The following is a 26,562-nucleotide window of genomic DNA, read 5'->3' as shown; positions in this document are numbered from 1 at the left end:
GCGTTGAGCTTGGTGCTGCCTGGAGTTAATTCAGAGGAGACTGTTCTCCTTCTCTACAGACGCTCTCTATATACGGTATTCAACTGTAATAGCTTTGGAACACTAAGACGGGAAGAACAATGGAAATAGGAATGCCAGGCAGCGCAAAGGATAGGTAGGCCCCGAGGTGATGAGAACCTCTGGTATTTGAATTTCCTGTGTAGGATTTCCCGAGAAGTGTTTTCATCTTATCAGAATGAGCATCTTTGCCGGAAACGCAGACTTCAAATATAAGACAGTCTGTTGATTGTAGCCCAGAAGCATCCATTTGGCCTTATCCATACTCAATCCTGCTAACATCAAAAGGATATTTGCTTCCCATCTCTCAGGTTCCCTGTCGAACTTGATCCCTTTTTCAGATGTCTGTGTTCAGTCCCATCTTTTGTTGCAACTTCTCACATGAGGCTTTTTTCCCCATCAAATGTACCAACACTTGAATAGTAAGACAGGAGAACAAGGAAATGTAGCTTTAAGAAATTGTAGAAGATTGCGGAATCTTGTTTTTAAAGTAAAGATTAATCTTCAATCTTGGAATAATAGAAACACCAATTCTGTAGCTAAAGACAGTGTCACCAAATAACATGCTGAAAAAGAATGCCTCCTAAGTAATTTTCTTTTGTTTGCCACAAAAATGGGGTGTTCCCTTTAATCAGGCTACTCACAGTAACTGATGAATTTTTACTGTTTATTTTTTTTTAATTTTTATTTATTTATGATAGTCACACACAGAGAGAGAGAGAGGCAGAGACACAGGCAGAGGGAGAAGCAGGCTCCATGCACTGGGAGCCTGACGTGGGATTCGATCCTGGGTCTCCAGGATCGCGCCCTGGGCCAAAGGCAGGCGCCAAACTGCTGCGCCACCCAGGGATCCCAATTTTTACTGTTTAGACTAAAAGCCCAACGCTCAGGCATTTTCATCTGGATGAATCAACATATTTTCAAAGAAGGTGGGAAAAAATAGAATATTATTGAATAGCCATAATATATTTTGCATGTTTTATTTAATCCTTACAACAAACCCCTTTTAACGGATGGGAAAAGCTTAGTCTCAGAGAAGCAAGTTACTTGCCCAAGGTTACAGGGCTTGTAGTGGTAGAGCTGGCATCAGGTCTGGCTTGACAACTTCAGTGCTTTTGTGCTTTCGGCCATGAAGCTTACAATAGCAAAGTACATGATATAAATACTGTATCCTCAACACTCTCACGTAACCATTGCAGACCAATATATTTCAAAAGGGCTGACATAAAACAGATAATATGAAAAACTATCTTTTTCACTTATAGACCTATAAATTGCCATCCAGAACTCATTCTTTTTTTTTTTTCACTACCATCCATTCTTAAAAATGTTCTTACACAAATGTTTTCAACAGTCATCCTTTCAGCCCACAGAAGATAAAAATGAAAACATTTTTTTATGTGAAGGTTAGGCCCCTCCCCATTGATTTTCTTCAGTGTGCTTAAATACATCCAGACCATCTTTTGGTGGTAATCTGCATTCTTTAATAATGCCTCAGATGTCTCAGGAAAATTTTGCTACCAGAAAAAGTGAGCCTTAAAAATTCTCCGTACCCTTGAAACATTTGACCAAGAAGTCCCCTGGAGGCCCGCTTCCTTCACCTTCTCATACCATGGGGGAATGATCAAAAGCATTTTCTTGTTACAACATAGTCCATTCAGAGCGCCTTCCAAATATAGATTTTTTTTTTTTATGAACTCAAACTAAAGGGAACAGAAGAGGAGAAGCCCATGTATTCAATTTATTTTAGGCCTGGATCTGATTTCCGTTATATCTCCTTTTTTGTGTTCTGTAGACCAGTCCAGATTTCTTATATAATTCAAAAACGTGTGCATGTTCACAGCAAACCATTTAAGAAATATCAGTCAGCACAAAATAATGCACTAGGCAAGATCAGCACCCTAAAGAGGAAAAAGCCATTCTCTCAAGGGGTTGTTTCCCATGTTAAGTTTTCTGAAGCCACACCAGAGTTTAAAGGGGGCTCCATGTAAATGAATTTTGACCTGATGTTCTGGATAACTTTGATAATATGCCAACAATGATGTCTAAGGGTGGGCTTAAAATTTGGGAACTTCAAGGGCCTCTGTCTTTTCAGAAATCATCCTTTTTGAGCTCAAAGAAGGTCACCACATTGGTGCTCCTAATAATGTTTCATTTTTCTGATTCACTTTTCCCCTGAGAAATCCAGAACAGTTCTTTATGTATACATTTTAAAACTTTCAAAACTGCCTGACTGCCCAAGCCACTCATCTCGCAGTGTGATATTAAAATATCAATAACAGGACATGTTTCTTGTGATGAATAAAGGCTCTCACGATGAGGCTTTCAAACATTTACCATTTTGGATATCTTCTGCCCTGTGGCTATGTGATTTTAGTAGGACAGAAAGATTTTCTTAAATATTTTACTTATTTATTCATGAGAGACACACAGAGAGGCAGAAATATAGGCAGAGGGAGAAGCAGGCCCCCGACAGGGAGCTTGATGTGGGACTCAATCCCAGGACCCCGGGATCACGACCTGAGCCAAAGGCAGACACTCAACCACTGAGCCATCCAAGTGCCCAGAAAGAGATTTTTGAAGTGACTATTCCTGTTTTAGTTACTGTGTTGCTTTTTCTTTAGACTGTCAACCACCTAACTGCTCAGCTCCATCCTGTTTGCAGGAAGATAGTCTCTTTTGGGCTCTCCTCCCTCCCCATCTTATATTGTTGTCCGAGGTGCAGAAAGAAGTGTCCTCATTTCCAGACTTGGCGTTGGGAAAAGATTTTTCTGTCACGAGCTTAAGAGCCCACAGCTTGGATAATGTAACCAATTGGGGTTCTCTTTAACTTGGACCGGAGTAGATCCTTCATGCAATAAACTGAAAGAGCCATGCTGTCTGGTGTTCAAGTCCCTCTTTTAAAGAGAGGTCAGGCAGAGGGCGTCTGGCAGTGTCCAGCCTGAAACAAAGCAATAACGTGATGTTTCAGCCAAGTCCCGAGCTGCAGGATCACAGATGGTTACGTCTGGCCAGAAGCTCCCGGGCCCTCCCTGGTGAGGGATCCCTGCCCCAAGAGAGTTCAGCACCTGCTCTGCCCTCTGCGGTGCTGGGCCGGAGGGGATGGGCTAAGGCACTTGCAGCAGCTGTACCACTAGGGGGAGCCTCTGGTAGCAAAACCGAGATCCCCTTGGTGTGGGAGACTAACCAGGTGGGCAGAGTTAGAGATGTCGCTTCTCCCTAAAGAGGTGATAGTTTCCTACCTTGGCTTGTCCTCCAGTCTTCATTCATTTTGGCCAGACATTACACTCTAGCCAAGGGATGCCCAAACCAAGAACAGCAGAATGTTAGGCAGAATTAAACTTTTGAGGAGGGAACAGATTTCAAACTGGTGTATCCATTATATAGCCAGTGGTAGAGCTTGCAGCCTCCTAGCAACAGCCACCCAGCGCCCTGCGAAATAGAAGCAACGGGTGTTTTATGCAATGTCTTTTTACTCTTACTTAAATAAAACTTGTTTTCAGAAGCAGACAAGTTCCCGTTCAGAATGAGCTGCACGCATGCAGGTACCTAGACATAGCCTCCACCCCGAGCGTCCTGGTACTCAGCACCACGACACACACACCTGTGCTCCAAAGCCAGACCAGGCTCAGCAGAGACCTGGCACTTAGGAACTCTGTGACCATGGGTCTCCAGCCTCCCCTTGCCGAGCAGTTTCTCTCTCTGCAGAATGAAGATAATATTTAAGTGGCAGGAATAAGCAGGACATCGTTCAGTGCCCACCTGGCTGTTGGGGGCGTAGTAAACACTCAACAGATGCCAATGCCCTCTCCAACCCGCTTCCTTATTAATGTAGTCAGCTGCTTCTCATCTTCAGCTCGTCTGGAGAGCACTACCCAAGAATCATGAATTTCAGAAATTATTGAATGACCTCAGCCACTTTCTTCATTTATGTGTTCAAGGTCATTATAGATATACCCGCTGCTTTCCTCAAATAGCCATTGCCTACCAGAGGAAAAAATCCTGTCTTTCACCTCATTTATTTTGAGAAAGGAGTGATATTTTTTTAGATTAAAATAGATTATTTATTTTTCTATTCCCCTTTCCTCCTCTAGGCTCCAGAGCCAGGTTTCCTCAAAGATGTAACGCTTCAGCTTCTTTCTGGTCCTGAGTGCACACACACACACTCCCAAGCACACAGAGAATCCAGATAATCATTGTAATGATCACCCTACCTTCCAGGGAGCCTGCATTTGCTACTTTGTTCAGTCCCAGGCTTGTTCCACTCAGCCTGTGTTTGCTTGTGCACATGGCTATATGTTAGATTGCCTCTTCTATACTCCTTTGGGCAGGAGGTAAAGACCCTGAGAATTACTACGGTGCAGATATTCCTGGAATCTCAACACATTTCCTGCAAGGTCTCAAGCACGCAGGGAGAGGGTGTTGATGAGGAGGCAAAGAAATCTGGGTTCTCCTGGAGCCAAATTATACCACTGCTCTCTGAACATAAGGGAGTTTTATTTTCATTGTTGTTTTTCTTCCTGTCATTTTCCTTTAAGTGAAATTCCGAGCAGAAACACAAAGTCTGAGTTTTAGAATAGGATCAATCAGATCATCTTAATGGATTTTGCCTGTTGTTTTCATTCACTGTTTTGTTGCCATCTTTAATAGGACTTTGAAATAACCCACATTCAGTTTAAAAAAATAAATTCTGTCCTGCGGACTTATGAAACCCATGGATGGATCTTCTGAAATAATGATTGACACTCCCACCCCCAAATTACAGTATTTTACGTTAAAATAAATTCTATGGATTTTTCTACCATTGATTTATTTCCTAGTCAGATGCTACTGGAGCTTGTTTGCTCATCAGTGTTTGGGGTTTTGTTTTCTCTTCTCTTGTTTTATTCTTAGCTGTATTTCCAAAGCACATACCAGTGTACAGTTGGGAAAGACAGAGCATTCCAGAAATAGGCAGGGGAATCCAATGTGAGACTGAGACTTTGCTACGAATAACCCATATATGGATAACCCAGTTTACTGTCACTTCCCCTTACCGTCTCCCCCTGCCTGACCTGAAGTGCCCTGTGATTTACATGTTCCTTTCCATTCCCTTCGGAGCAAAGCTGAAGTTTCTCAGTTCCCAGCCTACGAGAGTCACTTTCCAAGTTTTGTTTAGTTCCATGTAGGGAAAAAAGAATAATGTTTTAGGAACTACTTCAATTTGTGGTTTTTTTTATTTTTCACTGCCTTCCCGTGTGGCTTTGGCAAGGTACATGATGTCTCTTACCATGAGGAGAATACGGGCCATAAGTTAAGTCATTACGGTTCTCTGAGACTCAATACATGAATAAATACATGAAAACCAAATAAAATAGAAAACACAAAACCCTTACCTTAGATATGTAAAAAGCTATTCATTTATGATTTGCCCACTTTTGAAAAACTAATGATATTTTTATTTCTTATCCAGGTATACTGTGATGTCAGGAACACCTGAAAAAATTTTAGAGCATTTTCTAGAAACAATACGTCTTGAACCGGCTTTAAATGAAGCAACAGGTAAACACCAAGAAAGTTTCATCTGCCCATTAAATCTATGCAGGGCACTGTTTAAAAAAAAAAAAAAAAAAAAAAAAAAAAAAAAAAAACCCTGAATTTATTCTCAGTGTGTAGCCAGTTTCAGAGGGGGGTTATATGTATTAACAGTAGAAGAGCATTCCTGTGTGGCCAAGTCAGGAAGCAATCCTTCCGACCCTCCTCTGCCCACTCCAGTTCTGGCTTTCCTTTGTAGATGGTGCAGTCTTGTTCATACATAATAGGAAGAGCCAGCCTTCCATGGACGTCCATTCAGTCATAATTTAAATCCTACCTATTTCTATGAAGGATTTGAAGCTGTCTGCATAAAAAGCACAACCTTGTTCCAGCTGAGAGTAATATGGTTCTGTCTGCCTTGTAGCTCCTTCGGCTGTGGAACGTAGGCTGCCCCCCGGGGTAAACTGAGCACCACCACGTGTGCCTTGGGCTGCCATAACAAACTGGATGGTTTAAACAATAGCAGTTTATCGTCTGGCAGTGCCCGAGGCTAAAAGGCCAGGATCAAGGTGACAGAAGAATTGGCTCCTTCTGAGGGCTGTGAGGAACAATCTGCTCCATGCCACTTTCCTAGCTTCTGGTGGTTTGCCAGCAATCTTTGGCAGTCCTTGTTCTGTAGATGCAATCCCTTTGATCTCTGCCTTCATATTCACATGGCGTTTCCTGCCTCTTCCCATCGTCTCCCCTCTGTACATCTGCCTCTGTGTCCAAATGTCCCCTTTTTAGAAAGGATACCAGTCATATTGAATTAGGCCTACAGTAATGACCTCTTCTTAGCTTACATCTGCAAAGACCCTATTTCCAAGTAAGATCACATTCTTAGGTATTGCAGGTTACAATTTCAACATAGCTTTTTGGGGGCGGGGGAAATTCAACTCATAATAATGCCTTATACGGTGAACCAGTCCTTTAGACTAAGACACAGAGATCTGAGGATGAATGAGATGAATTTCACCACTAAACTACATATTCAGAGTTATGACATTGTTCTCCATTTCAGTTACTATCTCACACATGATTTTGGAGAGCATTATTCAACTTAAAAAAAAATCCTATGTTACTGGATGTCTCAGAATGATAGGTTAATATTTTAAGCACACTGAGCCCATAGATAAACATTTTATCACTAAAAGAAGCTCAAAGATTTATCTCAAATATTTAGTGATAGTTCAAAGCCCAGTTCCATCACCTTTGTGATATACTTAAGGTAAAGCCATCATTATTATTATATACCACTGAAAAGTATCTTGCTGCTGATTTACTTCTTATTTTATCTCTTCATTCTAGCCTCTCATTTTATAGATTATCTGAGATTTGTTTTCATGTAGCAAATTAATTGGGGAGTGGTACATATAAAAGCCAGAATCTGTGAGGCCAGGGCAGTCATTTTTGGTTCAATATTTGTTTAGTATCCTGTTGGGCAGACACAAAGCTGGATACTCTGGATTAGACAAGGTGGAACCAAAAAGCTACTCTCCTGTCCTCAGGAAGTTTATTACCTGCTAAAGGACATACAGGGATGTGCAAATAACTTGAACGTAAGGCAGAATGTGGTCAGTACTTCAGGAAGGGACTAGCTGAGGGGACCAGGCAAAGTGTCATGGAGAATATAGCCTTTAAAGTGACCCTGCAGGAAGGCTGGGGCTAGTAACTAAAGACTGGGGACAAAGCCTTCCATACTGAAAGACAAGATGAGTATTGACCTAGAAATGGGTAAGGAAGACCATTTAGTCTGGTTCTGCCAGACAATCATATATATAAGTGGGAGGAAAGGTAAGGTCTAAGGATTTGACTACAGGTCTTACAGGGTCTTAAGTGCAAAGCTAAGTAAGCATTGGGGAATGGTTGAAGATGTCTGAGCAAAAGAATGTGCTAAAAAAAAAAAAAAAAAAAAAAAAAACTCGAGAAAGAAAACCCTCAATGGACCCATTAGAAGGGGAGTCCTTGCTTCTAGGAGGCATACATCACCCCAAATAAACCAAATTTCTAGAACCTGGGTTCAGAAAAATATAACAGATCTTTCCCCTCTGATTAATATTTGCCCAGAATGTGTGATTGCCTAGCACAAGAAACAGCATATTCTGTAAAGTGAATATTGCCTGAAAAGGAAGATTCTGGTACACGAGAGACTATGGCATCTAAGGAAAGATCTGTAAGAGCTTTACTACCAATGAAGGACAAATATATCCTTCCTTTTAAAGTCGCCTCTGAAAGAGGTGGAGACTAGATTATTGCTTCTTCAAAAATCGAAGCCTAGAAATCAGTGCATTCTGTGGCTGGCATGTGGAATATGATTCCAAATCCTTCCATTTTTACTGTTAGAACTAGGTTTGCATCATAATTTAATATTGAACTTCATTCTCTGCAATTTTTCTGATTCTGTTTTTCTCACAAGTAATGTTCATGTGTTGGAGATAAAGAATCTATCAGTGTCTGTCTCATAATAAAAAATATGAATTTTCTACACAATTCATCCTGGGCACTAAAAGTAACTAGTACAGGTACATGAAACATGGATAAAGAAGTAGAGAGGGAGACCTTGGCATTTCTGGGTTTATAATACAGTGAGAAATGTCAGAGTTGACAGCGAAACTGGTTTTTGTCATAGAAATAAACACCCCTGGGTCTGACAGTGCATTCTCTTAATTTACCAAAACATCGGTTTTCTGCCTCAGATCTATCAATTTCCTAAACTTTTTACTTCTGTGATCAGCATTAGTCATTGAGTGACTTGAGAAAATTATTTTCTAGTAGGAAGTGATTTTCTAAGTCAGTTCTCAAGAGGTAACTGCCTATGAGTAGAGAACAAGAAAGCCACATTGAAATGTGGTGCTAGGTGGTTACTATGCTAGTCCCCACTCAAATCCCTGCTTTAGCAAAATTTAAACTACTATATAGCATAGTTCTTTTGGGATTCTTATAAGCAAGAATTACCCCCATCTCCAGAATATATAAAGTTTATAAAAGTGACCCCTGGGTTAAACTTAGAGCCAAAATCCTTTTGTACTTCAGGGGAAAAGTTCCATACAGCTTGTCTAACACCTTCTCTGCTTCTTCCCTGGGACTGAATAATGGGACTCAATGAACTGATAATACCAAGTGATGACCGTGTAGGTTTCTACTCATCACTTATCTGTAAATAAGTATAATGGCATCATGTGACTTGATAGAGGTGTTAGCAAATGCTAGCATGGCCATCGTACTGTCATATATAAATATATCACACCAACACATTGTACACCTTAAACGTACACAATGTTACATATCAGTTATATCTCAATTTTTTAAATAGAAGTTAATTTAAAACATAGATGTTGGAAATCTAATAGATTCAATTAAAACGTTCACATTTCTTACCATTTTCTATTTGAAAAGGTCCATGCGTTTCACAAACCTCAGCCACCATCTTCATGTACCAGAGAGCTTTTGTTTTGTTTTGTATTGTTTTGCTTCAGTCACTGCCCGTAGCCTTTATCTTGTCCTTTATCTTGTCCTTTTTATCTTGTCCTGCTTTTGTGTCTCTCACCAACTTTCTGGTCTTATCACCTCCTTCTTCTAGAATTCCATCTCCTCTCATCTTTCATTGCTCCCTCTGGAAATAAAGGGTGGAAACGACATAAAGGAAAACAGATGTTGACAAAAGTCATAGGGTGTAATGCAGACAAAGAAATGACCATGTGTTAATTCTGCACACGTGGAGCTGCCCATGGGTAGCTCTTTAATTCTGTGTATTTTTTAATATACATTGTGGCTGAGGTGACCAGTGCTATTTGTAAAACCAGGCTCTTTCAAAAATACTATTTGTTCACTGCCTTAAGAAATTGAGTTTTGATCTCAAGCTCTGTGAACATTATTATTTTCATATGCAGTGCCTCTCTGTACAGTAAAACCACAATCTCCCAAGCCAATGGATAAGATCCATTGACCAAGAACAAATGAATAAGATACTCTTGCTCAAGATTTCTGCAAAAACCTAATTTCTTTTTCCGCTTTGCTTTTTTCCCCCCTGCAGATTCCGTTTTAAACGACTTTGTTATGATGCACTGTGTTTTTATGCCAAATACCCAGCTTTGCCCAGCCCTGGTGGCCCAATATCCTTTTGTTGTTTGAAGTCTCTATTCCCTTGAAGACACCCCACATGACTAGATAGTCATTATCTCATTTCATTTTCTGAAGGTAAGTCATGGCCCAGCCAAGGTCATGCCCTCCACCTTTGTTAAACTGAAACTCCCACAGTTGGTGTAGACTCCAGCCCTCTCTAACAGTTCTTGTCATACCACATTTAAGGATCTCCTCCCCATTACCTGTGTAGAGAAATGAGAGCCAAGTTACCTCAGGAAGGTGATACATACTTGGGAGGTAGACTAAAGAAAGTTATGGAGAAGAGTATTATTAGAGAGTATTAGTAGGGCCAGTTAGTTCCCTAACCTTCGAGACAGACTTTGTGGCTCTGCAGGATATCCAGCAGCATGGCCTGTGGCCCACTTGGGTTCTTCCTCCGAGCCCCAGTATTAATCCCTTTGTGCATAAATATAGGTTATCCTCATGGAGTAGCTTTTCTTTCACATTTGTCCTAGTCCATCCTCTCCTCTAGATACAAAATGTATTCCTTCACTGCTAGTTTTATTATTATCAAATTGACTAAAGTCACACAAAACTTGGAACTCTAATAGCAGTTCCCCTGGGCAGCCTAAGCACTGAGCTTTGGGGGCACAGCTTTCCAATAATCTGTTGAATTGACCAGTTGGTACAGGGTATCTGGTAGAGAGAGAGCATTCAGAAAATTAAGTTGAATAAAAATGGTGAATGTTATCAAGTTACACCCTCAACTTTGGGGGTCGTGTGAAAGTATGTTTCCCAATTCTGCTTTATTTTTAAAGCAACAAAAATTCAGACCCCCGAACACTTTGGCTTTTTGAGTAGTTAAATATATTGAAGGAGAATGGCTTTCTTTTTCTCTGAGCAACCCAATCAATGTTGCATGTTTTTCTTTTTCAGAATTATAATTGCCCTACCTGATTCTCATTTTCTTGTTCACTCATAATTCTCTTTGAAGTCAACAGAATGTGTGAGGATGGGAGATTTGAGTTGAATGTGTTATTCAGAAGGAACTGCAAGAGTGAGATTTGGGTGTTTATTTGCCTAGAAACTATCTTTCCAAGTAATGACAGCTTAATGAGACTCACATACATTATATATTCTTTCTGGCTTATGTTCAGCTTTTCTCAAGTAAAGTTAACACCTTCTGGATCTCTCTCTGCTCTTTTAACTCCATGGATGGGAATCGTTAATAGTAGACCTTTGAGACCTGTTAAGAAGGAAAAAATCAAAACCACCACTGACTTACTTTTTTTTTTCCCAACAGTTAACATGTTGATAAGGTTAAGGCAAACAAAATACAAAGAAGAATGAGGGAGTATAGCGGGCCACATCATACCATCTGTACAACTAGAAACCCCAAGTTCAGGCTTCTATTTTTATTTTATTTTATTTTTTTGCAAATTCTGATTTCTTCATTTTTTAGCTTATTCTTTAGAGGTGATTGAGAACATTTATGTCATTGATCTCTGTTTTTATTTTTATTTTTTTAAGATTTATTTATTTAAGATAGAGGGAGAGAGAGACAGAGAGAGACAGAGACACAGGAAGAGGGAGAAGCAGGCTCCATGCCAGGAGCCCGACGTGGAACTCGATCCCGGGGCTCCAGGATCGTGCCCTGGGCCAAAGGCAGGTGCTAAACTGCTGAGCCACCCAAGGATCCCCAGATCTCTGGTTTTTTTTGTTTGTTTGTTTTTTGTTTTTTTAATTTTTATTTATTTATGATAGTCACACAGAGAGAGAGAGGCAGAGACACAGGCAGAGGGAGAAGCAGGCTCCATGCACCGGGAGCCGGACGTGGGATTCGATCCCGGGTCTCCAGGATCGCGCCCTGGGCCAAAGGCAGGCGCCATCCAGGGATCCCCGATCTCTGTTTTTAAAATAGAGGCTCTTACAGGGAAAATCCATGCTGTGTCCAGATGGGGAGGTATAGGGAAAAATGGTAGTGGGAGGAGGAGAAGAAGCCGGGAAAGTGAACAGTGGAATGGGTGGAGGCCTGTGATATCCGATCCTGATTGTTTCCTCAGTAGATAGAGGGAATCCAGGATGGCTGGGTGTCATTGAAACCACCTAGTGCCCTCAGATCACTTCCTTCATACTTTGTCCTGTGAGAAGTTAGATCCTGTTTGTTGCTGTATTTTGAATCAACTCTCTATGTGTCAGGCACCTTGCTAACAGCATTGACCCATATTATACCACTTTATCCTCACAGGTGTCTATTGGGTTAGTATTAGCTCTGTTTTACCAATGAGGATTCTGGGACTCAAAACACAGCTCAAGGCAAGTGGTAGAGTCAGGACTGGTCCAGGTTGTAGGATTTCAAGCCTGGAGTGTCACTTTTTTTCTTCACAAATTATTTATGAGTTTATCCTTTAGGATATAAGAACATTTCTTGACAATGTATTGCATGATAAATGTGTATCTGTGTCTCAGTTGATTAAAAGCAAAGTAGGCCTAACTTACTGAAACCAAATAAATGAAGCATTCAGTAGAATTTTTTACGATCATAGAAATATTCTGTTTCTGTACAACACTAGTATCCACTAGCTTTGAAATTTGCTACTGTGACTGAGGTACTGATTTTGTCATTTTACTTAATTTTCATTGATTTAAATTTAAATAGCCACATGTGGCTTGTGGCTACCATATTGGACAAACATAGTTTGGTTCTTAGATACTGGGAATGAGAGCCTCAAACAAGAATTGCTGTCCTGAAAAAAAAAAAAAAAAGAAGAATTGCTGTCCTGTAATGCCTAGGGAGGGCATCCCAGGGATGCCACGGGTTCACCCTGTTGCAGGCATGCAAGCAGAAAGGACTCAATCCCTGAAGATCATGTAAGTGCCTCTATATTTTGCTGAGGACTCAATTTTTAGTTTCCCTTTCTCTCTAGAAACACATTATATGGGCTTCTTATATAGGCTATTTTTTTTTGTTTTTTTTTTTTTGGTCATTAGCAATATAAACCAACTGTGACTATGTTAAGGAGTATTGGAATTCATCAGAGAGATGTGGAGTCACACAAAGAATTGAAGGAGTCCTAGAAGAGCCCAGACTTTCAAAAGGGGCTTCTGGGGCAACAAGTAAAGACCATGCTTTTGGGGGGCAAATCTGCTCCAAGCACCATAGGCCCTCACCTGATTCCTACATCCTAGGAAGGAGGGTCTAGTTGGCCCTTTGGTCACTGTTGACATCTTGTCAAAGGAAGGAAAAGCACTTTACCAGACAGTCCCCCAGAGACTGCCTGTGAAGAAAAATAGAAAATAGAGAAATAGGTAACGAGCAGACAAAACAAGAAATACACATAAACTGCTTAACACCTCATACACAAGCGACATGGAGAAATAATGTAAAGCTGAGTGAGTGGGTTAACCCCCATATTATTATCAAGAGATAAGGGATAGTAAAATACTTAACCCCATTCCATTAAAGCACTCACATTTAAAGTGAGTTGCTTTGGCTGAGTGTTTTCAAAGTACTTAATATCTATGACTGTGCCTAGCAGCCCTATGAAGAAGTCGGTACTTTCACTGCTCTTTTTCCAAATCAATAAACGAGGATAATGAAAAATTATGATTTGCTCAGAGAAAGGTAATTACTAGCACAGAAAAGATTTGAGCCCTGAGCCACTGACACCTATTTCTGTCCTTAATCCACATTGTATGTCACCTCCAATTTTGCTTTTAGCACAGAGGAAGATGGTAGGACTCTGTTTAACATTAATATTTCAGGCCTTTTATGTGCTAATGAGAGAAGATCTCTATTCATTAGATATGCTTGGAACATGATTTCACCTGATGAATACAAGTGCTTTCTAATGAGTTTTTTAAATTATATTTGTTCAATTTCTGTACTTTTCATCTACAGTTTCTTTAATCTTTTAAGATTTGCACTTAAAATTTAGTTCAGTTTTCCACTGGTCTTTAAGAAGAAAAGTAAAGCCACCTATAACCCTATCAGGTATTACCTTTATTAACATTTTGGTATGTATCCTTCCAGTCTTTTTTCTTTACATGTAGATGTATATTTTTAAATATAACAACAGAGTTATATGTAAGTAATTTTGTATTCTTTGTCACTAAAAAATATTTTATGAATATCTTTCTCCACGATTAAAAACTTTTCCACACTTTTTTTCTAAATATAGGTATCTTATATAACTGAGATCATGTTATATATGCTTTTTTGTAGTATGTTCTTTTTCACTTAATAGTATGTTGTGGATATCTTTTCAGATGTATATATGTATGTTTATATATATAAGTGAAACTACATCCTTTATTTCAGTTAATTCCATAAACACTTATCAAACACAATGTGTCATATAGTGCTAGGCAACAAAGTCACACCGATGCATGAGAAAAATATGCTTTTATTTTCATTAACTCACAATACTATATGGTAGATATGTCGTAATTTACTTTCTTAGCCTCTTCCTATTGGATATTTACATTTTTTTCCAAAACTTTTTCCTATAACAAACAAGATGGAATAAATCAACATTCTCTCACCTAAATCTTTGCCCACATAGGGGCACCTGGGTGGCTCAGTGGTTGAGCATCTGCCTTTGGCTCAGGTTGTGATCCTGAAGTCCTAGGATCAAGTTCCGTGTCAGGCTCCCTGTGGGGAGCCTGTTTCTCCCTCTGCCTATGTCTCTGCCTCTCTCTATGTCTCTCATGAATAAATAAATAAAATCTTTAAAAAAAATCTTTGCCCACATATACAGTCACTTCCTTACTTTGAAAGTAGGTGAGGAATGCTTCTGATGTTTACTACAACATTGCTCCCTTATTGTCTTAATTTTGTATTTTATGATTAAACTCTGTCATATTTTTATTGTACAAATACATGCAGGCATTTCAGTTCAGTAAGTGATCACAACTAAATTAATGTTATTTTGAATTTTAATAACTACATCCTTGATTTGGAGCATTTTCACATCATTTACTTTATCTTTCCAGCACCCAGCCCCCCACATATAAGGCATTAAAAGGACCGTTATGATATTTATTTCATTTTACATGTGGGAGAAATCAAGGTACATGGAGCTAAAACTGCACATATCCAGGCAAATGTTTGGAAAAACTCCACGTGACACTAAATAATTCTAGTTGCAATGGGCATTGTTGTTATCATCAGTGCCATCTCAGTGGGTCAGTCTGGCTACTCAGTAATTGGCTGCCCTCGGCCATGGTTTGTTCTCGTATCACATGCCCAAAATAGGCTGAGATTCAGAGGCTTCCTGGGTTTTTTGGGTAAAAAGCTTTCTCGACCTTTAAGAAAAAGAGCAGGAAGCTTATAGCCACAATTGCCAGTGTTGACCTTCCTGTAGTGACCAAGGGAATAAGTCCTATGATAAAGCTGAAATACATGAGAATCAGAAAGAAAAATGGGTCTAATATGGCATCGTTGCACTTGTACCAATCCTGATGCTTACCTTGTCAAGGATTCTTTGTTATGTCAACAGATAGAAGTCTTTGTCATTCAGGACATTGTCACTACAGCTGAATGAATCTTAAGTGATCAGTGGCTTATATTTAAATTTATAACAATGTAAATACAGCAATACTCTTGGCCAAATATTTTTCCTTAGTATCTTCATTTCTTATGGCTTAGTATTCAACATAAATTCTATGCTTTTGGAATGCAAAGAGTTCATTTCTTAAAGAGGAAAAAATAGATACAGATTTGCCACTAAATTTTAGCTAAAACTACCTTTACATATATTGTATCCCTTATACAGAGACAAAGCAAACACAATAGCTTCCTCTACTGAAAAGGCATAGCCTCCATCATTTATTCTCTGTAAAACTGACCTGGGATGTTCTCTTTATAAGTTGACTTGGGTTTCCGAGGAGGAACTTCTATCAAAATTTGTTCTTCTTGTTGATGATTTACGAAACAGTATCAGGTTCTTATTCTCTGGATTAAGCTAAGTGTTTAGGGAAGATTATTTAAATGTCTAAGGAAAGTTGTTATCTTAAATTTTTTTGAAGCCAAATTTTAGCATTGTAGTCCCCCATTTGGTTCTGTAAGTGTTTAATCCATATGTTGCTGTGAGAGCAATTTACTTCTGCAGATGTGCAACATGAGACTATTTCCAATAAGGAAAACTTGGTTTGATGATGGTATGTTGTGACCATGGTGTCTTCTTCCTCAGAAAATGACCATATTATCAGATATTCCACAAAGTATTTTATTTACATTTTCTCAGCCTCATATCAACACCGTGGGATGTGTACTCTTTTTACATGAAGGGAGGAGACTGAACACATAGGCGATTTTCCCCTAGTTACATAGCTAGTAAGTGTTAGAACAGTAGTGGGCTGAACCCAGCAGTGGGTTGTTAGTCCATATCCTAGTTAATTGTCTACTGTGAATACTAGCCCCTGAATTAAGACTAAAAAGAATAGCTAAGAACTAGAGGCTTCTAAAAATGCAAAGAACTCTGAAAATCAGTGAGAAACAAATTTTTCTGAGCAAGAAAATGGGAGGCACATAAAGAGAAATGACAGCACAGAAAGCGGTCCTGTGAGCTCCAAGTTTGTAGGCTCATACAAACAGGAGCAGCTGTGTGGTGGGAATAACATCACAGTTAAACCCAGAAAGGCCAGGTCTTATGAAAAGTTCCCAAACCGCCCATTTTAAAGATTTAACATTATTTCTCCAGGGGCGGCTCGATAATAATGATGGTGACTAACTCCTGCAGAGCACGTAATATGTCTCAGATACTGTTCTACATGGTTTACCAATATTGCCTCATCTCATCCTTAACAGCCATCCTATGACGTTTACTGATGAAGAGACTGAGGCTCTAAATAGTCAACTAACCAACCAAAGGTCTCACGGTTTGTAAGTAGGGAAGCCTGGTTGTGAACCGCCGTGGTCTAATTTCGAGAACTTGCCTTCCAGGCACCTGCTGCATGAAGGAAGGGATAGATTCAGTTCTCAGGTTGTGGGGATGCTCCACAAAGGGCAGCGGAGTGGTAAAGACGCCCCATAACACATTGGGAAAAACACAAGCTCTGAAGTCAGGAGGCCTGTGTTTAAGACCTGCATCTTAAAAAGTGTATTACTCGGCAATTATCCTTAACCTTTCTGAACCCCGTCTGTATAATAGGAGTAATTATACCTGTCTTGCCCAGTTCATTAGGCTGTTGTGAGGATCAATTGAGGCTCTATGTGTGAAAGTACATTGTAAACCTTAAAGCCCCATATAAATAGTGCCCCATATAAATACATTATTGCACCCATCATGAAAGGAATACAGCATAATATAAAGAATATACCAAAGCTTTGTCTCATCAGTGGGCAGATGACCCCCAAAGTTTGTTTTCAGCTGCAAGCAGAGATCTTGTATGCAAAGCAGGGCTTAAAAAACAACAACATTGAAGAGTATCAGTTTGAATGTTGATAAGTGTTTTATAAATAGCTGCATAATTAGCATGTACTTACTGCAAAAAGTATACATAATATTTTATTCCCTGTTGTAGGCTGTAATGAATCTGCTGCCTCTCCGTCCTAGGAGGTTTTCACTTACTTTCCCCATGATAATTTTAATACATGGAACCATTATTAGCTGAATTAAGAATAAGTAAATGAGCAGTAAAAAAAAAAAAAAATAGAGAGAAATTACAGGTGCCTGTGGTGAGTAAGATAATAACTAGGTAAAAATATATGAAATAATTACAGTGTTTGAACGGCAGAGCCGGCATGAGGAAAATGACTCAATGGAATATTAAGCCTGCTGTTGGCAGGATAGAAAGACTGTAGCCTTCACTGTGGCCTTCACTGCTTCTGATCCTCAGACCTGATTCACTGAAAACAGATCCAGTTTGTCCTCAGCCATGTTTGTGTGACGCCAAAGGAACTGGTCCAATTTAAAATAGATTTAGTCATTCTGAAAGTCCGTGCTCCTAGAAGTTAAATACCCAGTAACTAAAAGATTCTGTTTCAAAGATGCACCTGATGTTTGGTACTTGTGTGGACTCTGTCCACTCGATGTCATTGAATATGAAGTTACTTAGAATGTATCCATGGTCTGTATTGGACATCTCGACAAAACAGAATTTCACATAATTTAGACAAAGGTTTTAAAGAGCTGTGATGTTTGTTTGTTTAGAAAATTGTGTTACATATAGCACTCCAAACAGTGTAATTAAATTAAGGTAACCAGTCAATCAACAAACATTTGAGGCCTTTTCTGTTTCTAGTTCCTTCTGTTAAAGGTTTCTGATTTAATGCTCCCAGATGGTGAAAAATCTTATTACCATAACAAGAGAAACCTCAAGTGAGGATTTGAATCCTCTCAAATGTTTGGTTAATAGCGATGAATCACTGCCTTTTTTTTTTTTTTAAGTAAGCTCTATGCGTAATATGGGCCTTGAACTCACTACCCTGAGATCAAGAGTCAGATGCTCCACCTACTGAGCAAGCCAGTCACCCCCAGGCCACTGCTTTCTAAATCAGCAGGCAATGAACAAAAGCACTGGTTGAAACAATAGCAGAGAGGATCTAATTTGGACATTAGAAATGCTATGCCTTCTGACTATCAGATTGTCAGCAAGCTGCAGCAATTAATGCTTAATTTTCTGTACGTGCTTTGTCTTCTTTTGAGGATTTTTTTGCGATCAATTTCTGCATCTCAGACTGATTTTCCCCTTATCCAGTAAACATCAAGTCACCTAATTCTGCTGCATAATACATTTAGCATAATAAGATTTTATCTATTTATTCATGATACAGAGAGAGAGAGGCAGAGACACAGGCAGAGGGAGAAGCAGGCTCCACACAGGGACCCCGATGCGGGACTCAATCCCGGGACTCCAGGATCACACCCTGGGCAGAAGGCAGCACTGAGCCACCTGGGCTGCCCCATAAAGAAATATTAATATCAGACAAAATGTGACAACATAAACAGGTAAACAAAGTAGTGGTGAAAGAGTTCTAATCCTAAGAATTCCATTGACAGATTTGGAAAAATCTCTTAAACTCTTCCTCAGTTTCCTTACCTCTGAAATGGTAGAGTTAGAAATACAATCAAAAGGCTTTTGCAACTCACAGATTCTGTGAATCATCTGAAATCCACTCAATGTGTCAATGATGACTTTGGCCATTTTGACCATTAAGGCCTCTTCTTAATTGTATTTAAAATAAAAATTCAGTGGATAATTCTAGATTCTCTTAAGGACTTTTATCTAGCACTTTATGAGACCATGTTATCTTTCTGTGTCTTTTTTGCCATGAGTTCAAGGAGCCATATTGCTTCTTACCTGAACTCAACTGTCATGGCCTGACTAAAACAAGTATTTCCTTGTCATTTGACAAAAATTACTGGATTATGATGTATTTTATATTCTCTGCTAACTGCACTTAAGCAGTTAGCCAAATAGTGTTGTTAAAAGTATCTAATGGGGGGGGGGGAATGTATCTTATGTGTGTGGTATCCATTGACAATCCTTTCTAAATTATGACTTGTCCTCAAGAAGAGATGAGGTTATATTCCATTTAAGACTTTCTCCATCAAATGGTTAATGCATTGTTCTGGTTCTAGCCAAAGAAGGTGATGGTTTCTGCAACCTTCCTGATGTGTTTGAATTTATGAACAAACTATATTTGAAATGTTACTCTTTTTCGGTTGCATTGTTTTACATCGTATTGAGACAAGGGCCCTGGTGGGATGTTGTCCTTCACACACACACACAGCTTTGGCTGCTGTCCAAAGGGAATATAGTTTTTTCCCTCTCTCCACTGTTTTGTAAGAGGTATATAAAATCTAAAAATAAATCACATAAATCTCTTAAAATCCTAGGGAAAGTGTTATGAAAATCAATAGATGCCCCAACACCTCATCTATAACCATTTCAGGTAGAATCAATTACAAAAAGTCTTCTCTGTGTTCCTTGAGAATCTGATTCAACCGACTGTTCAGATATGGAACAATATGTTGCCTATGGAGGAACAGAATCCTTGAGCATATGCATGGATTCAGCTTATAAAAGTACTATTACCCCCACCTCCAGTAACATCGGTAAGGGGAAAAGGAGATTTTGTGAAACAAATCAGTGCTTCCTTTTATTTTTCCAGAGGTAAAAATACTTAACTTTCATGAGAAAAGAAAGCAAGCCTTATTCTAGTCCCTCTGGATTTGGTCATTGCTGGCTCCTGGGAGCCTGTAGAGCTACCCATTAAAGCAGAGGATGCTCAGGCAGAGGACTCTCAGCTCTGACTTAGGTACTCGTCAACTCTGGGAAACTTAGAACTCAGGGGGGGAAAAAAAGGAAAAAAAAAAAAAAAGAAAAAGAAGAAATCTCTTTCTCATCATGATTTTTGTTTCCCAGATGTAATCATTCTCAATAATTTCATGAACCCAAGCACTAACATCTAGTCACTATAGTCACTGTCGGGGGCTGGGGGGGAAGGGGTGTGAATGACTATGGAAAGAGCCATGTCTGGATTTATAAGCCCTACCATTTATTCACTGAACAACCTCGGGCAGATCTCTTCTCTCTGGTCTGTAAATATTTATAGAGAGCATTATATGATCATATGAGCACATTGAGCATATTTATTATAAACCATAAAGCTCCACACACATTTATAGCGTTCTTATGTTAATCCTTCCAATCATGTGTTCTATCTTTCATTGTAGAAAAAAAAGCAGATTTCCTCCATAGAAGTCGGGAAAAATCTTTGTCCTGACCCACAGAGATAATGTAAATTAAGTATCCTCCCCTAAGGCCTTGTAGAATAGCCACAGGTGTGCAACTGATATCATTGTATCCAAGTCACAAGAGTTTGCATTGCTTCCTGAATCCAAGTCAAGATAACCTGGAGGGGTGCCGGGTGGCTCAGTCGGTTAAGCCTCTGACTCTTGGTTTTGTCTCAGGTCATGATCTCAGAATCTTGAGATCAAGCCCTGTGTCAGGCTCTGTGCTCAGCATGGAGTTGGCTTGAGATTCTTTCCCCTCCCTCCACACCCCCTCTGCTCCTCCCCCCACTTGCTCATTCTCTCTCTCTAAAAATAAATAAGTGAAATATTTTTTAAAAAAGACAACCTGGAAAGTTAGCACTTGATAGCAAATTTGATAGTTCCAACCAACTTAGTCTATGCAAGTAAAAGACTCAATCTCTCTCTCTCCCTCTCTCTACTGCCTCTTAGGTAAACCAGTACATGTTTTTCAATCAGTCAAGAATAACTCACTTGGTGCCTGTGTTGCTTGGTACCATAAAAATAGTGATAAAATGTAGTGCCCACATTGCAGTTCTTTGGAAAGAAAAATCATGTGTGCATATAAGCAAGAGGCCTAAGGGTTAATCAGAAAAGAAATAATTTTCACATAAAGTGATCTTTCTCCCCCACCCCCTTTTTTTTTTTTATTGTAAGTTCAGAGAGAATTGTAGCAATACAAGTTGAGCAATTTTCTTTTTTATGAATCCCGTGCTCAATTTATGAAAGCCATTTTGCAACCCATTTACATGCAGTAAACCTTTGCTTTAAGGTTCTGTCATTTACCTTGATCATGATTATTTATAGTCCCTTTAGAAAAGGCCCTTTACTGGTTTGGCTCTCAAGCACATCACTGGCACAAGGATTTTCTACCGAGCCTTTTAAGTCATGGTCGTAAGCTAAGGCACAGCTGGTCTTATAGCTGACTATGAGGCACAGGAGTGTTGTGGGAACACACTGGGAAAGAAAACTAGCTGGAATGAGGAGTCTTGGTCAAAACCAGCTACATACTCTCTCTCACCATGTGATCCTGGCCATTTGTGCTCCTTTACAGTCAGTTTGCTCACTGGTAGAAAGGGAAGGATGCTTTCACCACAAGACGATAAAGTAGAACTTCACTAAGGTACTCTGGGGTTAAGCATAAGTGACAAAGAGGAAATTCCATGAACTAATTGTCTGCAGCATGAACCACTATAAATCAATGAAAAGGAATGGTGTGTCTCCTCGAAAATCTTTCTCAATCACATAATATATTCTCTCTACTGTAATACACACATGACTGTAAACAGAGCAGAAGCCTTTACCTGACCCACAGTAAGGCACTCAATTAAGTATTTATTGTATCAGTGGATAAATACAATCGGTAGCTGAAAGTCACAGTGCTAGGCATGGTACAGAAGACAGGGCAAATAATAAATCATCCCAGTTGCTCCAGAAGCTTATAGTTTTGTTAAGATGACTAGCCATAAATGCACAAAAAGCCAGTATGAGTTAAATTGTGGTTCTAGACAGGAGAAGAAGTTATGATATAGTGTATTTAAGTACCTCACCAGATCCATAGAGCAGGAACCTTTGCTCTTCCTAACTCTAGGTGAGCCTGTCTTCCTCCATCCTTACTTTTCCCCATGCACTCTTGGTATTGGTCACGGCTCCAGTGGAACTTTGGATGCCCACAAAGAAGGGTTTAGCTGAAATGTAGACAATGAAGTGAGTGGCTTTATAGAAATGTGTGCAGAATTGTGGGAACCAAAAAGGGATGGCAAGGCACCGAGAGACAAGCAACAGTCGGAAGCATTGCCTCCCCTACAAGTGAAAGTCCAGGCGGAGGGCAGGCAGGGAGTGTGACGAGAGCTAGAGCTAGATGCTGTAGGAACCCTTGTCAACACCCAAGTCCCAGTGGAGCCGTGCAAGTTTTATTCCTTGGACAACAATCCTATCCAAGTCAGCAGACATGAACCAGGGTTTCTGTGCACTTGGTCCAGAATCTTTATGTATGTAGGGCTTTCTTAAGGGGCCAAGGAAGGGATCCTATCAGTCCAAAAGGCTGTCTTTCTGAAACTGGGATCTATCATCCTCTGCTTTTGCAAGTAGCTCAGTGAAATGACCACATGTCTTCCTTAACTCCGCGGCACTTACCACGCGCAGCCTTCACAAGGAACAGAACAAGAAAAAATGGATTACGCTCTCAACAATAAGAGGCGAGTCATCCGCCTGGTGTTGCAGTGGGCCGCCGTGTACGGAGACGTCCTCCAAGAGGATGACGTGGCTGTGGCTTTCCTAGAGGTATGGGGAGTCATCCCTTCCAAGAATATATCTCTGCCCTGCAGTTACCAGGACTACCCAAAAGCACGGCAGCTTCCCCAGAAAGACTATGATTGCAAATTCTAGTCTTTGTTAACATGTTCATCAGGAAGGTACTATGAGAGAAGTAAAGAACAAGATCATCCACTCTCCAGCCTTTCTCATTCAATAACTGGTAGCGTTTTAATGTATTTTCATTTGCTCTGTTTTTCTTTGCATATTTTCTGTGGTCGTAATCACATGGTACCCATCATTTTGTGGGCTGCTTCTTCCACTTTATATTAGGATTTTTCTGTGTCAGTACAGTCATTCTAATAAAAGTTCCTAATGACTTTTGAGTGGCTCTGCCAGAGATACACTTATTTTCAATAGTGTTGGACATTTGCATCACTTCCAGTATTTGCATTCCTCAAATAATAGTACAGTGAATATTTTTGCATAAGCAGGTCTGTCCTTGGTTACATTCTTAGAAGTGGGATTACTAGATCCATTAGTACCTCTTTTAGGGTGGAGTGAAACAACATTTGATTGAGGACTTTCTAGGACCATGAGGTAGTTCCAAAGGGACATGATTTATGTCATAAACACTGCTTTAAGCTGAACTTCCCTTTTTCTTCCCAGCCCCACATTGGAGCATTGGCCTTGGCATTAAGTCCTTGATGACTCACTCTGTCCTCCGAAACTTCAATGAGGATCTTCTATGTAGGCAAAAGGCTTCTCTTTCAAACGTTATCAGCCTATATGTTCAAGAATGAATTACCCAAAAGAAAAGTACCCCTTCTCTCTCTTTTAATCATATAATTTGGCCGGCAGAGAGGTGGGAAAGGGAGGGAAGGGAACCATGAGTGTCTCTCAAGGCTATGGAGTGAAGTATTTTGAAAATATTAAGGAATAATAGTAGCTCGTGTCGTACATTGACTCCTGGCTTCTACCAGTTGAATAAGGACTGTTTTGCAGATAAACCAGAGCGGTGGTTAAGCTGACATTGCCACAGCTGTCACCTTCTGCTGTGGAGGCCACTGGTTCCAAGCTGCTGCTGCCTGGTGGTCAGGATCATTCCAAGGACGTCAGTAAAGAGTCCTGAGTTGATACAGACTCAGAATAATGTCAGCACAGTACTGAAGACCATGCCTGCATTTTACCACCAATAATCAACCACAACTAATGGGAAACATTAAATAAGCAACAAATGCTAAAATAATTTTCAAAATAAATGTCAAAAATGCCCTGAAAAAATATTGAGGTGAAAAAATGTTCTTAAAGTATGAGCTCCTTTCTAAAACACTGCATTACATTGCCTTTCATATAAATATCATATGAACAATTCATCTGCGATTTAAAAAAATGTTTTTGAGTTTTTTCATCGTGGTAAAATATTATAAAGTTTGCCATTTTAACTATCTTCAGGTATACAGTTCAGTGGTATTAATTAAATCACAATGTTAGGCAACCATCACTACAATCTATTTCCAAAACCTTTTCTCACTTGCAATTTTGAATTTAGACCTATTGTAACATTTTCTTTCTCCTGTTTGTCTCCAGTCATGAAACCATGGTCTGGTGATGCTAGTAAGGCGGACGACGTAGGGACCCATCTTTGTTGCTCTTTACAGAATTGTGTGCCTTTGCAATTCTTATTAAAAGCCTGTGCCCTTTGCCAATTACAGGAGTTTTATGTGTCTGTATCAGATGATGCCCGGATGATCACTGCCCTCAAAGAGCAACTGCCCGAGTTAGAGAAGATTGTCAAACAAATGTAAGGAAGGGCTTGGCTTTGGGGTGTGTTTTCATCAAGTAAGTGCATGCCTCTCAGTCAAAACATTTTCCAAAAATTCCTTCACCCCTAAAAGGTGAAACCTGGTTTGTCAGCAGCCACACAGTGTTCTGGTTTGAGTGGATGGGGCCTCGGGCCTGGGTGGTGGGATAAGGCCAGGTAAAGAGGGGACATTCTGCTCAGTTGCCGTCTGTGCTGGACGGCTACCAGCAGAAAGATCCTCCTGTAGGGTGTCCAACTCAGTAAACTCAGGTCCCTTTGGTTTGAAGCAGTGAATCCAGTAATAAAAAAGTCAGTAGTATTTAAAGAAAGTTTAAGAGGAATTACTTCTATGGAAAATGTGCTTTCTGCCACCAAAGCTGTTGCTGGTGAATGTTTGCATCACCTCAGTGAAAACATGGAAGGTTTCACACACTATGCTCTGAGCTTACCGTAAAGAATATATGCTTCTAGAAAGGCCTTGACAGCTAGACATCTTGGATTTCAACATCTGTTCTGGCAGGGGTCTGCCTTGGATGAGAGCCGATCTCTTTGTGTGTCCTCTTGGTATTAAAATGACGAGGCTCATACTGCTCCTCAAGAATTGCTGTCATTTCATTTTGTAATTTAAAATTAAGTTATACACCAATGAAGTAATTCAGAATAACAGTACCAACGGTATTAAATAATGTGCTTTCTCTGTTTCTCGTAGTTCAGAAGATGCAAAGGCTCCTCAAAAGAAGGTAAGTGACAGTGGATTGGGATTCTCTAATTGTAGTTCTCCAGAAATATTACAGTGCAGTTTATAAAAGTGATGTGTTTGTGAATACAAAATACATACATGTTCCTCATTTCTTGCCTGTGACTGCTTCTCGAGTGTGTTTCCTCTGAGTTGCAAATGTGCATCAGTCATTCTCCCTTTAATGGTGGTTGCTGTGGTTATTTTTACAGCACAAAGTTCTTTTGCAACAGTTCAACACAAGCGATGAGAGAGCCCAGAAGCGCCAGCCCATCCGCGGCTCTGATGAAGGTAAGAATTCTCTTCCAACCCATGGTTGTGTAGAGTACTCAAAGTCAATAAAATCCCCTCCCCCACCCCCGGGAACACATGGACCCACAGAATAGCTTCTCTTGGACTATCTCTTTGCACTCCAGATGGTTTGCTTGAAGATGCCCTTTTACTTTCCAATTATTTATCCTCGAACTCTGGGCCTGGAGTGGAGAGGCTTGTCCACACTTCCCTGACTCTCCCTCTCCCTCACTACCTACCACCTTCCTCCGAAGGAAGGAAAGATTATCTCAGGAAGTAGTTGTCAAGGTTGCCCACCTCTGGGAAGAGCTGGCAAGCAGATGGCTGGCACTTTGCAATGCCATGCAGAGGGGAGGTGCCAGGGCCATCTGCAGAGCAGGACTCCTGCCCAAAGAAAGGGCTCTGGCCTGACCACAAGTGTTCACAGCCACAAAGAAGGTGCACATGCTGACAACCACCATTTCATTGTTCAAGTTTAGTCTAAAGACTCACAACCAAAATAAAATTAATGATAAAAATTTCATTTTAAGCCACAACTGGATCTTGTCATTTAGGAGCACCTCTAAACCCAAGAGTTACAGTAGCTGGAATTGCTTCCAGGATTTGTGTTCAGAGATGAGCATATACATACCATATATGGGTTTGCTGAGCTCACTACTGCCCAAGTTCTGTGGCCTAGCCCCAAAGTACACAAACCTGTGAACAGTGAGCAGGAATGTCAGCGTGTGTTCATGCCCCAGGCAGCAGCACTCCGGTTTGCCGAGGTATTACTGTTGGCTCCCCACCACCACCCCAGACAGCAGCAGTCTAGCAATCAGCCTACCTCACAGCACTTCCTGGATTATGAAAAAGAAACTCACAGGCAAGGGCAGACCCAGCAAACAGGCCTGAACATACTTCATTTGCTCCCCATCACTTATGTATGGGTTTTTTACAAATATCTGCTGTGGTTCTTGAATTGGAGATGGCAGCCATGTGTGTACCTATTAGACCAATGCGAACGTCAGGAGTTTTGGAAGTGG

The 26,562-nt window shown here is 40.1% G+C and overlaps 1 protein-coding gene and 1 long non-coding RNA gene across 19 annotated transcripts in view; one reads left to right on the top strand and one right to left on the bottom strand.

Annotated features, from left to right (window-relative positions):
* RAPGEF4 (Rap guanine nucleotide exchange factor 4) overlaps nucleotides 1-26,562 on the top strand; it is a 283,342-nt gene that overhangs the window by 226,372 nt on the left and 30,408 nt on the right. For all 18 annotated transcript variants that reach the window (XM_072811403.1, XM_072811402.1, XM_072811401.1 and 15 more), the window contains 6 exons: nucleotides 5,510-5,598; nucleotides 9,644-9,722; nucleotides 22,589-22,739; nucleotides 24,425-24,513; nucleotides 25,223-25,253; nucleotides 25,462-25,540. In XM_072811403.1, coding sequence (XP_072667504.1) covers nucleotides 5,510-5,598; nucleotides 9,644-9,722; nucleotides 22,589-22,739; nucleotides 24,425-24,513; nucleotides 25,223-25,253; nucleotides 25,462-25,540 — 518 coding nt within the window. The remainder of the gene's footprint in view (nucleotides 1-5,509; nucleotides 5,599-9,643; nucleotides 9,723-22,588; nucleotides 22,740-24,424; nucleotides 24,514-25,222; nucleotides 25,254-25,461; nucleotides 25,541-26,562) is intronic.
* Nucleotides 772-26,373, bottom strand: LOC140624501 (uncharacterized). The gene is made up of 4 exons (XR_012023967.1): nucleotides 26,237-26,373; nucleotides 8,989-9,223; nucleotides 3,300-3,489; nucleotides 772-2,998 (listed from the first exon to the last, which is right to left on the bottom strand). It is a non-coding gene; the product is annotated as an uncharacterized lncRNA (long non-coding RNA).

Source organism: Canis lupus, chromosome 34 (genome assembly GCF_048164855.1).
Source record: "Canis lupus baileyi chromosome 34, mCanLup2.hap1, whole genome shotgun sequence".
NCBI classification, from domain to species: Eukaryota; Metazoa; Chordata; class Mammalia; order Carnivora; family Canidae; genus Canis; species Canis lupus.
Note: the sequence above shows the minus strand (reverse complement) of the source record. Positions and strands in the feature narration are given on the sequence as shown.